This window comes from Sitophilus oryzae, unplaced genomic scaffold, assembly GCF_002938485.1.
Source record: "Sitophilus oryzae breed Bouriz unplaced genomic scaffold, Soryzae_2.0 scaffold_1396_pilon_pilon, whole genome shotgun sequence".
NCBI classification, from domain to species: Eukaryota; Metazoa; Arthropoda; class Insecta; order Coleoptera; family Curculionidae; genus Sitophilus; species Sitophilus oryzae.
Window position 1 is genome coordinate 14061327 of NW_022146055.1, and position 25711 is coordinate 14087037.

The 25711-nt window shown below is 31.9% G+C and overlaps 1 protein-coding gene across 1 annotated transcript; it reads right to left on the reverse strand.

Annotated features, from left to right (window-relative positions):
• Positions 1–465: 465 nt before the first annotated feature.
• LOC115876077 (rhomboid-related protein 2-like) lies at positions 466–22788 on the reverse strand. Its single transcript, XM_030891765.1, has 7 exons — positions 22649–22788; positions 19390–19607; positions 11642–11904; positions 11462–11585; positions 5674–5887; positions 1824–1962; positions 466–1005 (listed from the first exon to the last, which is right to left on the reverse strand). The coding sequence occupies exons 1-7, from the start codon at positions 22700–22702 to the stop codon at positions 821–823; spliced, it is 1197 nt and encodes a 398-aa protein (XP_030747625.1). The 5' UTR covers positions 22703–22788; the 3' UTR covers positions 466–820.
• Between the last annotated feature and the right edge of the window lie 2923 nt (positions 22789–25711).

The following is a 25711-nucleotide window of genomic DNA, read 5'->3' on the forward strand; positions in this document are numbered from 1 at the left end:
CGATCGATGACATTTCTCATATAAATTCACATATAAAATGACAGCGATCTTCATTTCATAGCCATCGTTGACGCCGTTTTTTCTCGATCATACGGTATTAATAATTCTAAAAAAGTTTGTTTTAACTTAATTAGTAACATCCTTGGTAACATTATTAACTCTACCACAGATTAATGACTCTACTACGCAGGGCTTAAAAACTCTACCCTCCATACTTATTGGTACCATGATACAAAGAAAAATGTATTGGTACTATGGAAAAGGCAGAGGGGCTTTGAGAGGGATGAGAAAAATAAAGAGATATAAGCGGGGGGGGGGGGTGAGATATAAGAGGGGTAAAAAAATATGATATACAAATTAAATAATTATTTATTACATTTACTTACATATTATTTGCTAAAAAATTATATAAACTATTACTAAAATTAAGTTAAACAATTTAAATATTAAAATAAATGAATTCTGTGCAGGCATATTTATATATCTTATTTCAATATTAATGTACACATGGAATTTGATTTCATATATTGCACATATAGACTGGATACTGGATAGGTATTAAATATTATGCTTATCTAATTCAAGAGAGGCTTGAGGGTAATCCAAGTAATAAAATTATTTTAAATTATACAGAGTAGTGCTGAGTATATTTTGATTCATACATTAGGTATTAAAATAAATTAAAAACCTTATAAACAAGTTTAATTCATAATTCAGTCTCAACAACAAAGCAAAAATACTATTTATCGAGTGCCTATATTAGAAAATAGCAAAAGCTTCATAAAATTCAGTTCTTTGTCAATCATTATTGATTGTTTAATTAATTTATATTAATTTGTTGAGATGAGCTGGGATACCGATAAGGCATAAAAATGTTTAAGAATATCGCTGTAACCATTAAAATGATAAAAAGAACCAGGGCAACCCACCAAAGGTATTTTTCAAATGTCGTCTGCTTAAGGTTTTTGAGAATATAAATTCCTACTAGAAGACCTGCCACTGCACCTAAAATGTAAAAATACATTAAAATGAAGGCTGATTTAATAAATTACAAGGAGGTGATCCAGTATTATATTTGAGATCTTTTTTACAACATATAATATTTACAAGGGAAATTATACACAGGGGAGACTTAAATAAGTGCAAATATTTTCAGGGCGAGTAGATCTCGATAAAAGAAACATATTTTCTCTTTATCGTTTTTTCAAATAAATCCGAAATAACGCAGTTATTTCATATTGAAAATTTCAAAAAAAATGAATTTTTGTTAAAATTTTGAGAACCACTGGATCTTTTCTGGATTTTCTTTCTTGTAAATTTAACCTACTACCTATGTTGCCATATTATAATCAAATTACATATGTTATTTAACTAAAAAATGCAATTTTTTTCAAAAAATTCCAAATTTTCAAAATTTTTTTTTGGCGAAAAAAATCATAATCGTGTTTCTGGGATCAAGATATACTACCCCTAAAAATATTTGCGCTTATTTAAGGCTCAACCTGAATATTTTAACATATTTTAAAATCGTTTGTAGATATACACAGTGATTCAAGTAATATAATAAAATTCATATTGCCTTTTTCAAAACCAATTATTACATTGCGTGATCAATACAGAGTCTGTCAAATGATGCGTGGATATGTCAAATGGGAAACAATTAGAGAAGTTATACAAAAATCTTGTATAATTTCTATATTTGTTTTATTTGCAATAATTTCAACATTTCAAAACTGTGCGTTAATAGACTATTGATTTAAAACTTCTAGTTATTTAGTGATATATATGATTAATAAATGTATTAATAATTTCAAAGTTTTTACCTCCAATATGAGCCATGACTCCAACATTATTTTCTATATTAAGAAAATATCTATCATAAATTGCAGTGCCCAAATCCACAGTTATAATGATTCCAAATATAAATAATTGTATTATAGGAAACTGCATTTGACCCCAATTCTAAAAAAAAGGAAATATTAACTTGAAATACATAATAAAAGTAATACATACTTATAATAAGATAAAATATCTATTATTATTAAATTTCAATATTACTGCAACAAAATGATAACTATACATTGTAGTAAACGTATTCATTTAACGTTTATATGTATTGTTACGTTTTTCGTCGGTTCCGTGTGGATAGAAAGTCACAATTTATTTAAACACTATTTATTTAACACTAATTAACAAAAACAATAACGATAAAACATTTAAAGAACTATTTACAAACGATTTATAACAAAATTTATTTTTGAATTTTAGCGCGTCAACTGTACTCGTCTATTTATATAACTGCCCTCTGTAGGCCACAGCCGCCGGCTTTTATACCGAGAGCTAAATATCTCTAGAATAGTCCATAGATCGTTATGTGCATAGAGAAGGTTTCAATTGTTCTCGTATGTACTACTCCATTCTAGTGGAACTCGATTCTTCTCGAATCTTCGATGAATCATTACGGTGTCTATTCTTTAATGCGATGTTAAGGTCATCCGAGGGCGGGCCATATAGTCAGGGCCAGTCAACTGAGATATACGACCTTGAACGATCTTTTTTTGGGGTAGTAATTTCCTGGGGCGCTAGATGGCGCATTTTTTATTTTAATTTTTCTAGTTGCCTAACAATTGCGTACAAAATTGTTTTTATAGTTGCCTAAATAGGCCTATTAATTATGTTCTGTCATTATTCTGTATGTCAAATCAGTTTTCCGGCTTCCTCCTTCCTCTTCAGTTGTGTTTTGCAGTTGAACGGAGATGTGCGTTTCGCTGTTTTCTGGTTGTTTGGCTGTGTTTTTGCAATCTTCATTTTACAATCGTGATTTTGTATTTTTGAATTTTTTTGAACTTTGTTTTGTGTTTGATTTTTAAGATCTTTATTAAAGGTAAGGTTTAAGTTAAAGGTCTTTGATTTATCTAACAATTGTATTTAATAATCCAAGAAAGTGAGGTGAGGTAACCTAACCAAGTCCAAATGTTCCTGAATTTTATTTTTTAACAATGTAATATTTACAACGCCATATATTTTTACAAAAAAAAGTGATCAACTCCATATTTTTGTACATAAACTCCACAATGTGATATTACACAATTGTTCAAGTCCATATGTAAAAAATACACGTAAATAAAACATTATTGTTTCTAATGGACGTCACTTTCTCTTGTATTCCAACGATATTTGTTATGTGTTCTTAAATCTGGTACTATAATAAATATTATACTTTTTAATCTGTTGTTTTATTTGTTTGTAAAATGTTTCATGGTATAATTTTCTGTACATTAAAATAAATTATTTATTGTAGGTTTTTATGCACATAAAATGATATAAGCAAACCATTTAACACTTTACAATAGTTTAACCTGGTTTAACCTTTATATATAAATCCTTGTTTTTTACCATTTGACTTGTTTGCCAACTTGGGACCAGGGTTCGGAAAACTACATGTTACTTTTAAAAACTACATAAACTACATTACTTGTAGTTAATGTAGTTTATGTAGAGGGTGTAGTTTATGTAACCTATGTATTTTACCTTCAAATATCAAAGGTTTGAGGTGAGGTTATAATAACTTGAAGCTTTAAAAACACATAATGTATTTAATAAAACAGAAGAAATATGGTTTTAAATATAATATTTAAATCATATTATCCCTATTACACCTCATACAAAGGAAAATTATTCATAATATCAATACATAGTTTATTAACGTAGTTTTCATGTAGTTAATGAACGGGAAAAGACGTAGTTTTTGAAAAAAACTACACGTAGTTAATCAGGTAAATTACGTCTTAATTAACTACTTCCGAACCCTGCTTGGGACCAATCAGATGACTACACATTATTTTGTAGAAATCTGATTGGCTCTAACTGGCGAACAAGTCATACGTCTTGCTTAAAAATAAATTGCATCTATTTAAATTTGCCGCCACATTAGTTACTTTCCTGGGTGGCTAGATGGCGCCACTTCAATATACAAATTACAGATTTCTTTACAAATTTGAAACCGTTTTGAAACTAAAAAATGCATGGGAGTTAGCGTTCTTCTTTAGTGTGTTCTGTGCATATAGTTAGGTAAGTTAGGTTAGGTCGAGTCCGCACCGGTCCGCAACAGTATCACAAAATAGAAATCAACCAGAAGGTTGACTCCCAAAATGCGCGCGAAACGGTGGCTAACCTAAAAAATCCTTTATGAGCGGGTAACACCTGTCAATGTAGCGGCGTTACCGGTTTAATCAGGGCCGGTCAGGGTTTAGTTGAATTCTAACCATCGCGTAATATGAATATTAATTTTGACACATAAATACGAATTTTAAAAGCGGAACAAATAAAAATAAATTATTAATAAGGAGAAATAAATAGATATTAAACAAATGCATAGATTGTTTTATTTTAAATACTGTATTAACCCATCTTAACACAATACTTATTACCTATCTACCTAATCATAATTTTATTATTATAATGAGTTCGATTTATCTGGGTAACATTGTGTTCAAGCGAAACTTTCCCAGCATTAAAAAAAACATTTTTATTTTGATAATGTGTACTCAAAACGCAGAACGTGCCTCTAACAAGTAAATTCAGGATTGTTACACTTTAGAACGTATCTATAGCAACGCAATTCGCGTAATTTCCCAGACCATAAAAAAGTAAAAATGAAAAAATCAATTAATTTCTTCTAAAAAAGACCGTAAGGTGTAGAGATGATTACGGATTTTTGCCAACCAGTAAAACGCAGCTCAAGGGTTCGAGTAGAAAGTTGACCTTTAATTAATTGGTTTAGTTTATTTTTAAAATTCACGATCTCTACCCATTTCCAAATTTTTGACTACGCATATATTATCTGCCTACCTACTAATTGCAAAAAAAACGCTGCATAAAAATTACATGTGGTGGTATGTATACAATACAAACCTAACCTTTCGAAATAACGTATTACGCTCAGTCTGTAATCACATACCTATCAGATAATAAAAATACTTATTCAATATAACCCTGACAACAGCCTGAGAAAGCGTTTTAATCCGGCCCTGAGAGTTACCCGCTGCCAATATGGCGTCGCGATTCGTGAAACGTCATCAAATTCGGCAGAGTCGGCGTTCTGGTTGATTTCTATTTTGTGACAGTATTATCTATTTTGATTTAAGATTACTCACTATACTTATTCTCATAAATGAGAGATTTTAAAGTCTTTTAATCATCCTCAAGTCGTTGATTGGAAGAAAAGTATTATTTAATCCTGGACCGCATTAGGCCACACTTCATTCCACGCCACGCTATCCCACGTGAGCCCACGTGTTACGACGCGGGAAAGGGTGTACACATCTGAGACAGACGAATAGCCCATCACAGATGTGATAGCGTGGGATGGCGTGACGTGGGGTGGGTGTGTTGCCTAGTGTGTACGCAATACATGTACCTAATTAAATGGAAAAACATACGCATATATCCTAAAGACATGTGGTGGCATGGCGTGGCGTGCTGGCTAATGGGGTCCCGGTATTATTCTTTACTCCTACAATCAACGCTCAAATGCAGTTTTACGATTTACTTACTTTTGCTAATTTTGAATGCCATAGAGATAAATTTCACAGAGGTATATTTCCTCGCAAGTTTTGATACTTTTCTTAATAACAATTTAATTAGAACAACGCTATTAAAACTATTACTCACCATAATTACTGACGCTATATGTGCAGTTAACAACGCATAAACTCCGCCACTGGCTCCAGCTAATCTTGTCCAGGGATCAGTCACAGATGTGGCAAGCGATCCTGCTATCACTCCAAAAAAGTAAACCATAGTTACTCTCGCCCACTTATGAGCCATTTCTAAGGGAATGCCCAGCATCAGTTGTACGACGAGATTTGTAATCATATGTACGTGGCTTAATATGAAACAAAAAGAAATGCAATTCTTAACAGTATAAAAATATGCACGAGGAATTAATAAGAGACCTAGAGGAAGACTGAATCTGAGATAGGACCATGGTATTAGGAAATTTGCAGGGATAACTTGGGCTCGCAGAGTTAACAATAGGCAACAATGGGTCCAACTACAAAGAGAGTATGTGAGGGAGGCTACACACATTGGAAATGGTTGAATAAGCTGAAAATGATGATGATGATAAAAAAATATTATTATAAATTACAATACACTAAAATATTAACATAATTAAGAATCAATAAAGAGATATAGTATTTCCAAAGTCAGTTGGAAACTAGATCGGTTTAGTGTTCTTAATTTTGACACTAGAATGTAGAATGTTTAGGAGTGGATTTAATCACCGCGACCTTACAGATCTTTTTGTGCTCCCCTTCCTTGTTGGGCTTTAACAAAAGCCAGTATCTGAAACGGCTCCACAGAGGCCAGCTCTACATCCTGGACATCAGCCGTGCCAAAGCCATCAGCCATAGCATGAACGGTCGTCGTCTCGGCGCACTCAGTGATAAGGTGTTCTGGTGTTTCCCCATTTTCCCCACAGAATCTGCATTCGCCGTTGTTTCTCAGCTTCAACCTACTGAGGTGTTCGTTGAGAAGACAGTGTCCTGTTAGAGTGACAATCCGAAGATTGTTTTTACTTAAATCAAGGAAAACCTTTGATTTTTCTCGGTCGTAAGTTCTGAGGAACTTTTTCGAGTGTCTTAGACCGTTGGAGGACACCCATTCCAGATTACGGATGGAGTCTTCCAGATTCTTCAGTTCCGCTTTCAGTTGGTTCCCGCTTAGAAATCAGAACGGTTCTGGTCCAGTTAGTGGGAGTGTTCGCTCCTTTTCTAGCTAGATCATTTGCTTTTTTATTGAGTTCCATCCCTTGGTGAGCAGGCACCCAGAGTAGGAGGATTTTATTTTCTTTGCCTAATTTGTTGAGCTTCTCTACGCATTCTTTGACCAACTTCGAATTAATGGTTACTGAGTTGATTGCGTTTAGTGCTGCTTGACTATCGAATAAGATGGCAATTTCGACACTAACTTTATCGCTATTGTTGGCATCGTCTGGACAAACAACTTATCCAGTCCCAAACCAGTCCAAGTAACTTTGGAAGTACTATATTAGGTTTACGAATGTTTTCAGACAGTTAGGACAGTGTTATCAGGAACAGATATGCGGAACCAATTTTTTATTGTGTTACAGTGAGACAACTTTCTAATTTATTTTCTTAGGACCAAATTAGTTAATGATGTATGATGCAAATGTAATGTTTGTCAGGGTGTCCCATTTTTGTGGGTTTTCAGGGTTTCTCGTTTATGAGTAGAGATACAAAAATGCGGTTTTTACCACCGCACTGAGCTAATTTTTTATGAAACTAAATATTCTACACATAGATTCCTCCTAGACCTCTTAGTTTCTAAAATACAGGGTGAATTTGAAAATTTTGCATTTTATCGAAAAGATGAAAGCTGGGTCTCATAGAGTTTTTCACGTAGAATTCAGTGGGGTAACTAGATTTTCACTGAGAACTGTTATCATTGAAATATGGCCCAAACTTATGATTTTTTTTAAAGGGATACCCTGTATATTAATTTATTTTACTTGCTTTGAACATATTCTCTATATTTATTTCCATAAACAAGGTAAAAAACACATTATTTAAATTTTTGCATAGGCAGCCAGTTTAAATTAGGCAATCAAAACAATCAAATAATTGCATCACAAATGCATCAAAAATATCAATACCTACGTAACTCTTATTGACAGCGTGGTATCTAAAAGCACAAATTTATTTTCAGAGACGTTTATTAAGATAACATGATCAATAGCAAAATTATCTGGTTAAATAAAATAAAATAAAATAATCCTCCTTTAAACTAATAGGTTGATTTATGTTATAAAGTTAAATAATGCATTTTGTAATTTATTTGTGAAAATAAGTATGTATAGAGTAGATAAAATATATTTTAAGAAAACTTATAAAACAAGACTACTAAAATAAAAAAAAATATTATACAGAGTGGCGCACCTCATTTGCCTCGGTTGATTATAGGAAAACGGAAAGATGTAGAAACAAAATATTTTATGGGTATATGTGGGAAGGCAATGTGCATAATTTAAAATTATTTTGAAATGTACAGGGTGCGTGAGAACTAATATCCATACCAAACTTATATTTTTTTCTTATAGAGCACCCAGTATTTTATTTCATTTTGGGATTCTTGGACATAAAATAAGGCATTTATTATAAGGGTCATATCATATGTCTAAAATATTTGGTTTTTGAGATATTTAAAGATACAGTAGGTCTGTCCGTTCTGTAGCTACGGGGTATCCGTGAGAGGGGAAACGATATTCTCTCCATGTTTTTCGTAAAATATTTGACGACGCGTCCCATCAATAAAAATTCGACAAATTTGCTAGTAGCCAATAAAATGAGTGGGCGGAGCGATTTGCGGTGACGTACTCGTCAAGTCGACGTATAAAATATATTGTTGTTTATTTAAATGTTTTTTGTCCGCATTCCTTTTATAGACACAGATCCAGCAGACGTACTGTATCTAATTATGCATGCTATAATAAAAAGGTTTGTCAACACCTTGTACACCACTTTTCAGAATTAATCCTTGTGCTGACTTTCAAGCCAGACAAATAAACTTTATATGATTGCTTCCTTAAATGTATACTGCGGTAACTTCAGGCACAGAATATCTAGCTAGGCAACAGAAAAATACTCGAAATGAAAGAGCTAAAATTTCACAAATAAAATACTAGATGGCGCGACAATATCATAATCAGAATATAATTGGAAATTTTCGGTTTTGGATCGACGGCACGTCGACGGCCTTGAACAACCTTGAAGCTCGGCTAAATATGCACAGTTGCCAGATTCAAAAAGACTTTAATTGGCATCCCATGGTACAAAGAAAACAAGGTATGATCGATAGCGGCTCCAATTTCGTTAAGTTTGCGCATACCACCTGTGACGTCATACGCCATACAGAAAAAGATCCATATTGTTCAATTGCCACTAATAAAAAAAAGACCTAAAATAGGGAAGAATCAGGACATAACCCCAAAAGTTATGTCAAATTATCGAGCTTGACATTTGAAAAATTATTTTCGCGTTTATTGTGTCATCTGTTTGACAATTTGAAATTGGCGCGCGGAGCTTGCCTAACCAATGGTGCCGTTTATCACCTGTGACGTAGTAACCAACCTGCGCAATATCATACCTTGTATTCTTTGTATCATGTTGGCATCCCATTCTTTTTCTGGCGTATAATAATTTCTTTCTATTCTTCGTTTCTTGTCAGATACACTTATATTAATTATCGTTTTGGCTTTTAAAATAGTTTTAAATGTTAACTAAGAAAATTACCTTTAAAATTAATAATATACAGGGCGATTGATAGTGATATTTGTTAATGCTGAAACGTCAGTAATGAAATATACGTTTAATAATAATGGAAATAATTTATTAAAATGCAGTATAAAAAATGTTAAGTGACTAAAAAAATACTATAATAACAAATTTCTTCTGTTTTTACCACGTTATTTATATAGACCTACCTAGGTAGATTTTAAAAAGTGATACAGGTACAATAATTAATAATATATTAGTTCGGCATAAAAGTTGCTGTCACGACATCGTACAATAAATTAAAATTCGTAAAATAAATTGTAATTATTAATTAAACAAATCTTTATAAAGAAACGCAAGTATACCAAATTTTGGCCCAATCGAACTACAGGAAATGATATCATAATATTTTACTCTATTATGGTACCACTCGATATGCTTCATAATATTGCAATATCACCGAAGATCCGTAGTATACCAAATTAAAGCACAATCGAACGCCAGGAAATGGTATCGTAATATGGTACTATAGGTAGGTACCACTTTATATGCATCAGAGTACCATCATATTACAATGTCAACGAAGATACGTAGTATATACCAAGTTTAAACTCAATCGAACGCCAGGAAATGGTATCGTAATATGGTACTACATTATGGTACTTCTTGGCTTCATGGTACCATAATATTGCAATATCATCAAAAATACGCAAGTATAATCAAATATGAGCGAGCCCAGTCGAACGTCAGGAAATTGTATCATAATATGGTACTATATAGAAGGTACCACTTTATATACATTATAGTACCATCATATTACAGTGTCACCGAACATACGTAGCATACAAAGTTTAAGCCCAATCGAACGAAAGGTAATGGTATCGTAATATGGTACTACATTGTGGTACCCCTTGATATGATTCATGGTACCATAATATTGCAATGTCAAAAAATACGCAAGTATAATCAAATATAAGTCCAATCGAACGTCAAGAAGTGGTATCGTAATATGGTACTATATTAAGGTACCACTTTATATGCATCAAAGTACCATCATATTACAGTGTCACCGAAGATACTTACTATACCAAGTATAAGTCCAATCGAACGCCAGGAAATTCAATTACAATCAAACGTTACAAAGTGATTGTAATTCAGCTCGTAAGATTTAGCTCCAACTAACATGGCAAGTTAAATACCTAAACGTTTGAAAAAAGAGCTCTGATCTATTTTAATACGTTTAAATGATGTAGCAAATTTAAGCTAAGCTGTAAGCTTTATCAGGAAGTATTACAATATGAATTAGACAATGGCAACACTGCATAAAATCCTTTTAAATTTCGTATGTAGAAAACTATTTTCTTTTAAATTTATCGCCCTCTATTATGTAGTAGCGAAACTACCGCATCAAAATATCTGATTTGGAGACAGGCTTTTAAAGCCTGTCTCCTTTTGATGCCTACGATTTTATACGTGTAACGAGGCTTCTGTTGCGTAGCTAGATATTGCGTAGCTAGATATTCTGTGCTTCAGGCCAACAAGCAATTCTTCTCACAAAATAAAATCACTAGTAACATATTCATTCCTTTCGCCAGCAGATACTGCTTCATTTTTCTTGATAAAATAATAAATATTTATGAACCTTATTGTAGATAAAATAAATAAAAATAACCTGTTGTAAATTTAAATAAAGTCCATAAACTAATGTCGATTTTGAAAATAGCTACTATCACTAGAAAATTTCCATGGCGACACCAGCCATCTTGATGATAACTTTATGTGCTTCGACTTGTTTTAAAAAAATACATATTGTTGTATTTGAAATAACGAAGTTTTTATGTAAATTTAATATTTAAAATAGACCAGCAATTTTTGATACCCCTGTCGCCGGTATACATTATACATATAGTTATTTTATATCTATATCAAAATGGCTAATCAAGTACTAAACGTAGAACTGACATAGTAACTTATATAAATTTAATACTACACCAACTGATTGAAACTGATTCAGAATGAGTTCCATGCGTGTGCGTGTAGCAATTTCCTTTTAGTTGGAAAATGGTTGTAGGGTAAACTAGTTTGTCACCTTTGTCTCAAAATAGTTGCAGCGTGGGCGATGGGCTTAAGAAGTAAATAATAAAAAAATAATTTTAACTACCTACCCTATATGTACCAACATATAAGTTAAATATCTCCAAACTTCAATCCGTTTAGAAGGCTCGTACATGAATATTTTTGCTGTTTTGCCATTTCCAGTTAAAGTAGAACCTTTTTCTGAAATTTCATCTGAAAATTGACTTTTAGAAGTCTCATTGTACCAATTCATTGTTAATGCTATGTACCCAATAAATAACAGAATAAGGCCGAAATCGAGAAAATAACCATTGCAAACGGAGGAGGACAACAAGTGAACATTTTCAAATACGATACGGGTATATCTTCAGTGACAATTGTGACGCGTGTTTCTTGAGATACCGATCTTCTCAGTGCCCTTGGTGTGAACAATAACTGTTGTGTTTCAGTACCAGATCCATATAATACAGAAGTTTGTACATGTTCAGTCGCTGTTTGTGTTGGTCGAGGTGGTAGAAGAAAGTTTACATATCTAAAATTATAAATTGTATACTTTTTAATATTAATACTAATAGTATAATAATTGTTTTATTTGGAGTAAAAATGATACGTTTTGTGGCGAGACTGTACCGGGTGGCCACTTAAGAATGGACGCCGGCTGTATCTCAGAAACTACTTATCGTATAACTTTGGGAAAAAAATTCTAATAAGTAAATCGACCAAGAGAAATCGCTGGAAATTATTTTCAAGTTCGAAAAATGTCCGCTAGGGGGCGTTTCGCTGATAGCCAATCAGAAAACGGGGTTTTTCTCAAAAATATGCAGGTGAACAGGTATTTTAAATATTACTATTGTAATCATCGAGAAATTTGTAACTTTTTTGATTTAGAGTGTTTTGCTCTATCTCATAAAATAAAGTGGTGGGGGAAGTTTAAACTTGCTTTTATTAAAATAAGGATAACTCTGGTTTAGGTTAACCGATTTAAACAAACTAGGGCTCGTTTAAAAGAGCTTTTCTTCCTTAATGATCTCCAGTAGTAGTGGGAACTATCGAATGAATACTATCGAAACATTCGATAGTTGCAATTCATTCGAATAATTCGATAGTTAGTAAGAAAACATTCGTTGAAAACTATTCGAATAAAAATTATCGAATAGATCCGTCATCTGCCTTGAAATATTGTATTCTAGTAATTCGGCAGCAAAAACCATTCATTTATAAAATTCATTCATTTATGAAATTCATTCATTCGTCAGGATCGATTATAATAAAATATTAACTGAATTTTAGTTGTCGCCCGGCGACGTAGGTTTCCAAACCCGACAGCGGTCGGTGGCAATGCTATGAAAGAAGCCGGCATCTTTGATTTTTTGCGGAGTCAGATATAGATAACGACACATTATTTTTTTTATTGAGGTGCTAGTATTTACACAGAAAATACATTATGAAGGGCGCTGTTGCCATATTTTGGTATTAGTTGATATTAGCAAAGAATATTATTGTTTGGCTTTAGTTAGTTAGGGATAGTATGTCTATATATTCTGAATTTTTTTTTATTAATATCCTGTTGTTACACTGCAATAATACTTGTTATTTTGGATGTAAGAAAATGATTTTTAATGTTTTTAAGCAAAGACTGGTTTAATAAATAATAATAACAGTAATAATTTGTTATACCTATTAACAACAAAATTTAAAATGATTTAATATAAATATTTTTTTTAAGTATTAGCAAAATATAAACAACAAATTAGATGTCAAAATTATTTATATTAGATCCTATTTAAAAATAATATAGTCTCTAAATTTTTTGGCAACGTTGGTTTATTGAATAATAATAATTACAGAACTAATTTGTTATATTAACAACAAATTTTAAAATCATGAAATATAAACATTTATTAATTTTCTAATCATGCAGTGTAATGGAACGAAAATATAAATAAAAAATTAGAAATCAAAATTATTTATATTAGGTGCTTCATATTTCTATTTAAAAATTATATTTACTTTTACTGGCATTTACTTTAAAAAATAAATGAAATATTTCTTCGCAAAAAACTACATGTAAGAGAATTAGCATAAACAAAATACAAAATCGTTAACTTTTTTTTAAAATTGGCACCTGTAAAACTTTCATTTTAATTTTCTCACCCCATAGTTTGAGTTCGATAACCATTTACTTAAATATGATTATACAACCACATTACTTAAATATGATTATTAAGTTCAACTAATTCATATTATTAAAACATCTAAAATACAAATATGTATTTTTAAAATTAATTGTAAGTTCATCTCATCTCTCTTAAAATTGCTACTTCTCAAAATTTCCCATTAAAAATAGACCATATACCATATAAAATTAAATAATTGAAAGATCGGACTACGGAAAACCACACAAATTTTCGGAAAAATTCTGCACATGCACACAATCGTCAATAAATAAAATTAAAAAATAACTACTATTTTAGTATTTTAACTATTTTAATAAACGCAAAAATAGCATAGTATTTATACGGCGAAGTTATAAAAATTTGGAAGAACTAATAATGCACTGACGCATACTAAAAACAAAATCAAACGAATACTAAATTTCATTTATCAAAAGCATTCGATAGTCGTGGCTCAACGATAACCATTTAGTCGCACGGCGAGGTTGTCACATATGCTTTAGTATAAAATAAGGATAACTCTGGTTTAGGGTAACCGATTAAAACAAACTAGGGCTCGTTTAAAAGAGCTTTTCTTCCTTAATGATCTCGAGTGTAAATTTTGTTTCCATAATAGTTCCCATCGTGGTAGCTAGAGGGCGCTGTTTGACATCATAACAGATATTGCGCTTTTGCATAAAAAAATTAAATAGGAGGCTATATTTCTGTTTATACAGTTAAATAGAGCACACAATTTCCAAAATATCAGCGCAAACCGCAATTTTCTATCTTGTTTCTAACCGGAGATATTAAGAGAACAAAAATTTTATGTTAGGCTGCCGCTCAGGATTATATAGTTTAAAACACTATAGTAGTAGGCTAGGAAACAAAAAGAGGTAAATTAGTTACGTCAAAATATCAAAACGTTTAAGTTCAGTTTTCATGCATCCGAATTTCGGCAATATTTCGGGCGTTTTCTTAAAGAAGATGACGTCATAAATTTTTAAACGTGTTTATGTAACATTATCGTCCATCCACATAATTTTTAAGAATTTCTTGGTTAATTATACATAGGTAGTCAGATTAAAATGTCCGAAAGTCGGACAATCAATAATTTTTTATTAAAATTTCTAGAAATTTTGTGCCGCTATATTGCTTTTAACAGAAAACGACCAAATTTCGTATGGCCGAAAACTAGAGGTTTATTTCATGTAACGTCATTTAGCTATTAATCCAAGTTTGTCCTTGATTTCACTTGTTTTCGTGTTTTTCCTGTTGTTTGTGTTAGAATTTAGAATTTGGAATGAGTGGGAGGGGGGTTAATCACTGCGACCTTACAGATCCATTGTGTCCCCCTTTCTTGAGTCATAACTCATCATACAGTCCCAGGGCTTTGACAAAAGCCAGTATCTGGGACGGTTTTATAGAGGGTAGTTCTCCACCTCCAATATCAGTCGTACCAAAATTCATGGCACGAATGGTTGTCGTCTCGGCGCACTCAGTGATGAGGTGTATTGGTGTTTACCCATCTTCCCCACAGAATCTGCATTCGCCGTTTCTTCTTAGTTTCAATCTACTGAGATGTTCATTGAGGAGACAGTGTCCTGTTAAAAACCCCGTGACAATCCGAAGATTGTTCTTACTTAAACCCAGGAAGATCTGTGATTTTTCTTGATCATAAGCCCTCAGAAACTTCTTCGAGTGTCTTAGACCGTTGCAAGATTTCCATTCCAGGTTGCGGATGGAATCTTCCAAGTTCTTGAGTTCCGCCTTGAGTTGGTTACCACTTGGAAAGCAGAACGGTTCTGGTCCAGTTAGTGGAGTGTTCGCTCCTTTCCTAGCTAGATTATTTGCTTTTTCATTGCCTTCTATCCGTTGGTGTTGTTTGTGTTATTTATTATTGTATTATAAAGTTTGGGTCACTTTTTATATAGCCCCGAAGGTGCGACTGTTAACAATATGCACTACTGATCCAAATCTACCCTGGATGCAAGTAGTTCAGTACCAAGACCGTTAGCAGGAATTCTAGGATGGCGAATGATTATCTGAATGAAATGAACTATCCATAATTTCTAAGGTATGAATTGCCAATTTTGTTATGGGATCCATCATGATAAAAATGCATTTGTTGCAATTTCATCAGCATGAATGCAGTTGGAGTAGATAATGCAGTTTGGTGCAGTTGTGTCGCATATTTTGCTATGAATGTGTGGGGCTTCTTGGATCCCACTTACTTTAGTAGATAGAGACGCTGGAGCGGCATATATCCATGGCTAGTTAGGTCATCGGGTTCAATATGCCTGGGTTTTAATTTATGGGGTCGAATCAAGAACGAACATGGATAAATAACAATTAAATGGTATTAAAATGAAATGAAAATATATGGTTTGATATTTTGACGTAACCAATTTTCCTCTATTTATTTCCTAGCCTACTACTATAATTTTTAAACTATAATCCTAAGCGGCAGCCTAACATAATTTGTTCTCTTAATATCTCAGGTTAGAGACAAGATAGAAAATTGCGGTTTGCACTGATCTTTTGGAAATGTTGTGCTCTATTTAACTGTGTAAAGAGAAATATAGCCTCCCATTTAATTTTTTTATGCAAACGCGCAATATCAGTTACGATGTCAAACAACGCCCTCTAGCTACCACGAAAAAAAAAATGATAGAAACAAAAAATTTATACTGAAGATCATTAAGGAAGGAAAGCTCTTTTACAGTTGAGGGTTGGAACCTTTGGTGTTACACAGTAAAATAAAAACACTAAATCACCACAATACACCAAAACACTTTTACTTTTACACTGGACGCGCGTTTCGCTAACCATGTTAGCATCATCAGCAGATGATTATAAACTTTTTTATAATCGTTAGCGAAACGCGCGTCCAGTGTAAAAGTAAAAGTGTTTTGGTGTATTGTGGTGATTTAGTGTTTTTATTTTAAAGGTCTTTTAAACGAGCCCTAGTTTGTTTAAATCGGTTAACCTAAACCAGAGTTATCCTTATTTTAATAAAAGCAAGTTTAACCTTCCCCCACCACTTTATTTTATGAGATAGAGCAAATCACTCTATATCAAAAAAATGAGAAATTTCTCGATGATTACAATGGTAATATTTAAAATACCTGTTCACCTGCATATTTTTGAGAAAAACCCTGTTTTCTGATTGGCTATCAGCGAAACGCCCCCTAGCGGACATTTTTCGAACTTGAAAATAATTTCCAGCGATTTCTCTTGGTCGATTTACTTATAAGAATTTTTTTCCCAAAGCTATAGGATAAGTAGTTTCTGAGATACAGCCGGCGTCCATTCTTAGTTGGCCACCCGGTACGTTTGACATTACAGGCGACGCACAAAAAGTGATTTGTACTCCGAATAAAACGTGGTATTTTTTTTCAAACGTCGCAAATAATTTTTTAAACAATTTCAAACGTTGTAAATACTTAGGAGTAATACCTGTAATTATACAGTGTGATCCGAACTGTATTCCGGAAACTTTGGCAGCATATTCTGCAGATAAAAATGAGTAAAAAAGTTCATATGAATATATGTGCCAAAATGCTTAGTTTGGGAGATACAGGGTGTTGAAGATTCATTTTTATTTCGATTTTTCCCAAATAATTTCTGAAGTAACGTCAATATTTGGATGAAAATTGGTGTCTGGGAGTTTTTTGACATGAGAAATTTGATTTTGATGTCAATATAACCCGTACTTGTAGAGGGCGCCACCTACATATTTTTAACTGGTTTGAAGACTAATAAGAAGAGTAATAACTTTTCGTCTGTACCTGTATAAAACTACTGAGTAAAAAAATTTACATTTACGATATTTTTTAAGTAAAAAAAGTCTCTTGGTAAAAATCGCTGCCAGTAATAGTTGTCGAAAATATTTGGAATCGAAATTATCAATACATGTCATCATTGGCATAAATTAAACATGTTGACTAAATAGTTATTAGACTGAAATCATAAATTTGAAATGTTTTAGTGCCAAAATTTCAATAGAAACTGTTCTATCATCATTTTTTTCGAAAAAAAAATTATGATTAATTTAAAAAAATAAAAAGTTCCCAAATTTATCATTATGGTCAAATAATATACTCGACATGTTTATTTTTGGTCAATAATGACATGTATTGACTGTTCCAATTCTAAATTTCTTGAGGACGGGGTTGTTAGTAGCGATTTTTACCAAGAGACATTTCTTACATAAAAAATCACGGAAATGTATATTTTACGACTCAGTAGTTTTATACAGGTACGAACGAAAAGTTATTACTCTTCAAAAGAGTTGAAATACATGTAGGTGGCGCCCCCTACAAATAGGAGTCTTACTGATATCAAAATCAAATTTCTCATGCCAAAAAACTCCCAGACACGAATTTGTATCCAAATATTGACGTTACTTCAGAAATTATTTGGAAACAATCGAAATAAAAATGAAACTTCTACACCCTGTATCTCCGAAACTAAGCATTTTAGGACATACATTTATAAGATTTTTTTTTACTTCTTTTTTCTGCAGACATATTATATACATAGGATCAAAAAAAAGTAGTACAAGAATTAGTAGTCCCAGATAGACCTCCTGGTCTATAAGGATATCGAGAGGTGGATATCGTCGTCAGTGAAAACAATACAATTATGCCACCTTTTTAGGCGTTACCATGAATTTGGTAATAATTGGTAGGTATACGTGGCGAAATAAAAGTATTAAAAATTTACCTTCCTTTTAAAAATGGGCAACTTTTCAAGTTTTCAAGTTTTTTTTATTATAAACCAGCAGATTTTATTGTACTACTTTTTTTTATCGCAATGGTAGGTACATATATTTAAAGTATCCACAAACTATGGTTATATCGGTGAATTTGACACTTTATGTCAGTTTAATAATATTTTTCCGTGCTTTACTTTTGTAAAAGTGCTTTACTTTTATGCCTAGGCGTTAAAATGACATTTTTATATTATCAATCACGTCGTAAAAATTATTGGTTTTGTGACGTTTGAGAAAAAAGAGTATATTGTTTTATTAGGAGTAAAAATGACACTTGTTGTGGCGGGACTGTATGTTTGACATACAGCAACATACAGCCGATGCACAAAAAGTAATTTTTACTCCGAATAGAACATACTATTTTTTTCAAACGCCACAAATAATTTTTTAAACAATTTCAAACGTTCCAAATAATATAAATATTTAAAAGTCATACTTTGTATGTAACTATATATCGAGAAATGGTTACGATCGTTGAATTTGACACTTATGTCAGTCTAATAATATATTTTTGTACTTTTATGCTTAGGCGTAAAAGTGCTTTACTTTTATGCCTAGGCGTTAAAATGACTTTTTATATTGTCAATTGCGTCGCAAAAACTAATATTTTTGTGACGTTTGAAAAAATAGAATATCATATGGGCATTCTTTTATTATACACAGTTTTTCACACAACCGTTTAAACAAAAAAAAATATAATTTAGATGGACAATACAGAAAAAAATTATAGTAAATTGCATTAGAATTCTTTTTAACTTTCAAAATCTAAACTTTCTTGATTATAAAGCTTTTTGATAATATGGTATTAATCCTAGAGGATCTACTCTGTATAAAAATTTGAATGTTTTGGTTAAGATTATGTATTTCGAGATATAGGTAGGTATAGGTACTTTCTTTTTAAGACATCTTGTTTTATCGCGATATTATATAAATTATCACGCAGTATTTGCAAAAAAATATTTCACTAATCTAATTTAATTACTTAACTTATATTTGGATCCAAAATTATTATTTTTTTGCTAATTTTAAGTGGATCTACTATATTTACATTTGGATACCAGCAACCAAACTAAATATCAAAACATACCTGGTTACCCATTTTCCAAATAGAAACTTAAGATCCGGATTTTCTAAAACTTCAATAAACTCTTCGAAACTCAATGATTTACTGTTGTCTTTATCTCCCATGCTGAAAATGTAGGCTATTTGGTCATCGGTCAGAACCTTTTTGCGGCCTGATGATGAAACGCCGATAAATGCTTTAAGCTCCGCTATACATATTTCACCATCTTGATTGGTATCGCACTATAAAAAAGATATACTTGTATCACACATATTAAAAATTAGGACACTGTATTTCTCCCCAATAAAAATAATGTTGCCATTTAAATTCTACAGGGTGAGTCCTAAACAAGTGCAAATATTTTCAGGGCTGGTAGATCTCGATAAAAGAAACATTTTTTACCGTTTTTCAAAAAGTCAAAATTCACCGAGATATTCAAGTTTGAAAACTAAACAAGAATTGATTTATTTTAGAGCCACCGAATAATTTTTTCTGTATTTGCATCCCTTTTGCCGTAACCATGGTAATATCAGAGATTAAGAAATTATACCGTGGGAAAAATTGCGGTGAAGATGCAGTTCTATAAAGTTTTTTAGAATATACAAAAAAAAAGAAAATTCACGACTGTCAACATATTTTTCTGCGAAAAAAAAACGATATTTACGGCTATAATATACCATGCGTTTTATGGAGAATGCATTTTTCTCAAAATGTCAATAATAAAAAAGTTTTTCCTCTTGTAAAGATAATCCGGGGACATACCTACTCTATAAAATAATTTTAAAATAAAAACTGTTTCAAGTTTCAAATGCCGAATGTGTAACACGAGGTGTAGGGTTGCCACCTGTCCTTTTTTGAAAAGGACTGTCCTTTTTTGGAACAAATAGCCCTTTTGATTTTTTTTGACCTAAAAAGTACTTTTTATTTACGTATTTTCCTCGAGAAATTTATCTACAGCAACCAGCAATATTACTTTTATCCTAACCAAACCAAATATTTTTATATTATATGCAACGTAGGAATTTTTTTAAAAAATTATTTGTTAAGATTTGAAAAAAATATCATGTTCTATTTGGTCTAAAAATTACTTTTTGTGTTTCACCTGTAATATCAAACGTACAGACTAGCCACAAAAAATATAATTTTTAATCCTAATAAAACAATATAATTTTGTTGAGAATCGGCAACATTATTTCGATTTCGCCGTTTAATCTGAAATGATAGTTTAGACACAATATTAACAGGTTTAGGTTTTATTTTTACCGTTTTGATCGTAAAAAGAGCTTTTCTAAATTTTAAAGTATCGATTATAATCAGCGGTTCCCAATCAACAGGTTACCCTTCCCCCTCCCAGTCCTTTTTCACAGTCCAATGCCCTTTTTTTACTTTGCAAAAAGGTGGCAACCGTAACGGGGTGTAACATCAAAAAATGTATTAATGCTAAAACGCCTAAAACGGAACAATTTGACGTAAAAAAATTATTTAAATTTTAACAACATATAAAACAATAGTAATCAATTCATTATTAATAAATTATATTTACAAAAATATTACCTGCCACGCAGTCTATTAAAATTGTCGTGGTTATCTGATTATATCAGACATCTGATGTCATTGTTAAATTATTTCATTTCGTAAGATAAAAATGCATGCCTATCTATGAAACAAAAATGAGTCCGATTCTTTGAAGTTCCTTGAATTTGTCTTAAAAACTTAACTTTTATTATTATATATTATATTTTACACTTGGATGTATAAATACCGGGTGTTTTTCAAAAGTAGATCATCCCTATACATTTTTATTTGTTCAGATAAAAAAACGAGATTTGGTATGTTAGTATATGACATAAACCGGCATTAATTTACGGTACTCAATTAGCTTCGGCCACGGCCAGTTTCGCTTTCATCAAAATCAACTACAACTTTTGATTTCTGAATGGTGGTATTTTACTTTATTTGATAGAAAATTACATTTTTAATAGAATGGCATATCGTATGTCAACTTTGGACATTTTCTCGTAAAAAATTACTTTTTAAATTTTAATCTGAAATGCCATGACTGTGTTAAAGTTAAAACCACTAATTTTAGTAGAAATAAATCAATCTGCAGGTTTGCTAGTTTTTAAGTTAAAAGTATAATTTTTTTGCCGATGTGGGGGCAAGACACGGCGTCATGATTCCGGTGGTTTTCAAAAAATAGTTTTTCTTAAACTTTCTAATTTAAATATCTGATCTATTTTCAATTTTTTAAAAATGTCCAAAAGAAATTATGTTTATTTTGTCCCAATAGTCCCCTGTATAAATTTTTTTCTTAATATTAAAAATGAAACACATAAACAAGTCTTCAAAGTAAAATATATCCGTTATTTTGGATTTACCTACATATTCGAAAAATGGTAAAGAGAAAATATGTTTCTATTATCGAGATCTGCCAGCCATGAAAATATTTGCTCTTATTTATAGCCCACTCTGTATAGAATTTTTTAGCTGTAAAAATCGAAAATTACATTAATATTACGAAAAGAAATGTTTGTTTTTAAGAATATTTACACTCAAATGGTTTAAGATAGAGATAATTATTGTCCAAAACTATGTATTTATTTCTTGTATACCGGGTGCGTCTCAAAAGTCGCTCACCCCTATAACTTTTTTGTTTTTTTTTAAGATAAAAAACGAAATTTGGTATGTTCGTAGATGACATAAATTAGGATTGATTGACGTATTCAATTATTTGTTGGTCGGTCACTTCCTGTTTCACCGAAAATGACTTCAACTTTTGATTCTTAAATGACACTCTTAGTATGTTTTCACTTCATTTGATAGAAAATGACATTCTGAATAGAAATATATTTTCGAATCAATTTGTGATCAAATTGAATTTAAAACAAAAATAGCATTTTTAATTACTTAATAGCATTTTAACTAAAGTTTTAATTTAGGATGCCATGGCCATAAATGTAACGGCAATTTCACTGGAGATACTAATTTATGTCGTATTCTAACATACCAAACCTCGTTTTTTTCTCTACAAAAATAAAAAGTTATAGGGGTGAGCCACTTTTGAAGCGCACCCGGTATTAGTATATTTGACATAAATTATAAATTTTTATATAATATATTTCAGAAATCGAGATATAAATTTCTTAAGTAAATAGTTTTGAAATTCAAATTCAAAATGACTCATAAATTAATCAGTGAATCACGGCAAGTATCGAATTTAGTTATTTCTTTAGAATTACCTTACAAAAATCTAATTTAGTTACAAAAATCAAATGGTACTTACTGCTTCAAAAATCTCCTGGTATACTTTAAGCTTTTTTGCACTAATTTCCGGCATTTTTAAGAATAATATTTTAAACTTGAATCACACAATTACAACTAGCTTTCATTAGGTTTTAATGAGTAATGACACAGGTGTAACGGTTTTCGAATATACACGCGGATATTATCTATTAGAATTTACTGATAAGATAAAATCGATACCGACAAGAATAATTGATTTTTTTACATTACATGTATCTTATTATTAAATAATGTAAAATTGTATTTTCGTGATCTCACAGACTTAAGAGTCAAAGTGAGATGTTGAATTTAGAATATTATGTTTTTTAGGAGGGATTAATATTAGTTTATTTTCAATAATTTGTTAAACCGTATTTAACTTTTGTTTTATACTATTCTTTTTTTGTAAACACAGCAGTATATAAAAGCTATTGACCTATACAGGGTGTCCCAGAAATAAGTGCAAGTATTTTAACTGGTAGTTCAACCCCAGAAACACGTCTATGAGGTTTTTTCGCGAAAAAAAAATGAAAATTCGAAATTTTTTGGATTTGTTTTTAGTTTTTAGTTAAAAAAACATAATTTCTTGATAATATGACAACATAGGTATTAGATTAAATTTACAAGAAAGAAAATCCAGAAAAGATCCAGTGGTTCTCAAAATTTTAGCAAAAAATCATTTTTTTTTGGAAATTTTCAAAGTAAAATAACTCTGTTATTTTGGACTTATTTGAAAAACGATAAAGAGAAAATATGTTTTTTTTATCGAGATCTACCACCCATTAAAATACTTGCACTCATTTCTGGGACACCCTGTATATAAATCCAAACATGTTGGTCTACTCGTAATAGTAGATATAGATGGAGATTGTATGGAAGGGGGGAAGATAATCACCGCGATCTTATAGATCCTATTTGCAGGTTGCGAGAGGCGCTGAAGTCATGATTACTTAATATCGCTTAAGATGGGCTGGCCACGTATGCAGGATGCAAGAGAACCGCCTACCGAAATCAATTCTTTACGGTGAACTTGTAGAGGGTAAGAGGAAACCGGGTGGACAACTCAAAAGATACAAGGATGTTTTCCATGAAAACTAAAAAGGGATAAGTATGCAGCATCAGTGGGAGGAAGCAGCGCACAATAGAATGCAACGGAGGAGAATTGTAAACTCAGTTAACAACGACAACCAAAAAGTAAAGAGGCAACAAAGTAATGAGATTTTTGAATGTCCGGAGTGCGGAAGAGAGATAACATCACGGATCGGGCTTTTCAGCCACAGAAAAGCTCATGAAAGAACACGCAGTATTGGCAGTAAGTAAGTAAATAGATCCTATTGTTTTCCCCTTACTTGAGTAATAAGATAATAACTACAATAAACTCATCATACGGTTTCAGTGCTTTGACCAAATCCAGTATCTAAGACAGTTTTACAGAAGGTTTGTTCCAACCCGCCGCAGAACCGTCACCGAACGATCACGCTCGTGTGCAGTAATTCAAATGTGTTCCAACCGAGATTTGACGGTTATCGGACGATCCTATTTGCGTATCAACCTACCTTGGGATCGTTTAGTTACGATTTCAGATTTCAGAACAGTAATTTCGGTACATGGTCCAAATTGAGAACTGTTTGGGTTGACTTGCGCAATAAAGCATATTGGCAGGGATTATCGATTTTTAACAGCTGATTGTGGTCCGGCATCCGGTTAGGAATTGTATGCGTTATACGTTTACTTGTGAGTTTGTGTGGAGTAAATCGTTCGGAAATTTTAAATTGTACACATTTATAATTATCTATAAATAATAATTAAGGATGAGTGACGATGGTATGACTGATTTCTATACCTCCACTTCAGATAGTGACAATTTGGAGTTACTGCCTAGTGAAAGGGTGAAAATGAACAATATTTAGGTAAGCTTTAATCGTATTTTCTTGTTTCCTCGAACAAAAACAAAAAACCGATCGATACACGCACAAAACTATTCGAAGTCCGCGCATGCTAACAAAGTGCAAGAAAACCGATTCGAGTACGATTTCGAAACGATCCCGAAATGCTGGTTGGAACAAACCTAGAGAGTAGTTCTCCATCTCCGATATCAGTCGTACCAAAGTTTATGGCGTGAATGGTTGTCGTCTCGACGCACTCAGTGGTTCTGGAGTTTTCCCATTTTCCCCAAAGAATCTGCATTCGCATTCGCTGTTGTTTCTTAGCTTCAACCTACTCGGTGTTCATTGAGGGAACAGTGTCATATATGTATTTTATGATTAAGTGTCAACAAATTGATTTCTAAAAAAAATAAAATTCTTACACAGCGAATGCCAACCAAAATCGTTGCCCAAGCATGGGTTTTAACATATCCTACAAAAAATTATATATTGAAAGAAAACGAAGAATTTTAAATTTTACTCTATATTTTTGGCATATTTAGATAAAGCTTATGAAAGTCTCTTTTCCACTTTTAATGATGTACTTAATTTTAATTGTACTAATTTTCCCGTTCAAAATATTCTAATAAATTTGTGATGAGTTTTTTACGGCTATTAAGCTTCCATCTTGTACACTTGGCACTAAAAGAGATTAAAAAAAACAATGTTCAACAGCAAGGTCTGCTAGTAAAGTTTCTGAAGCTTAAAGTATCACAGCACAATTCATTTAAACCAAAAACTCGTAATACGAAACTAAAATGTCAAAACGAATAACAATGTCAGGAAATAAACGACTGTGACTTTGTGAACTTGACTGAACAAATGTGAACTTGGCATTTTTTACACCAGAAGTACCACCTGAATCTCCAGCGGAAAATTTAAATTCCAGTTAGTCAGCCCGGCAGCGAATATGTCCATGGTTGGAACAATGCATTTAAAAATTGCGCCCTCGATTACGTAACTAAAAGTTTAATTGGTATCGAATATAGGTATATATTTATTTACGAACTATCTTTATGATGCATCAACAGAAGTACCTACATCTCTAATTATATCAAGTGAGTTTATAACAATTATTGTAAAAGTGATCATATAACTTATATGCTCTCGCGTTTCAATCTAGTACCGTTGTGTATTTT

Bases quoted from the DNA above. Each gene is read 5' to 3' on its own strand.
- LOC115876077 (XM_030891765.1), bottom strand. From the start codon at position 22,702: ATGCCGGAAATTAGTGCAAAAAAGCTTAAAGTATACCAGGAGATTTTT. The intron at 5,888-11,461 runs GTAGGTAGTTAA...TTTCATATTAAG, and splicing joins TATATGTTGGTACATATAGG to CCACGTACATATGATTACAA. The intron at 1,963-5,673 runs GTGAGTAATAGT...CCTTTTTTTTAG, and splicing joins ATATAGCGTCAGTAATTATG to AATTGGGGTCAAATGCAGTT.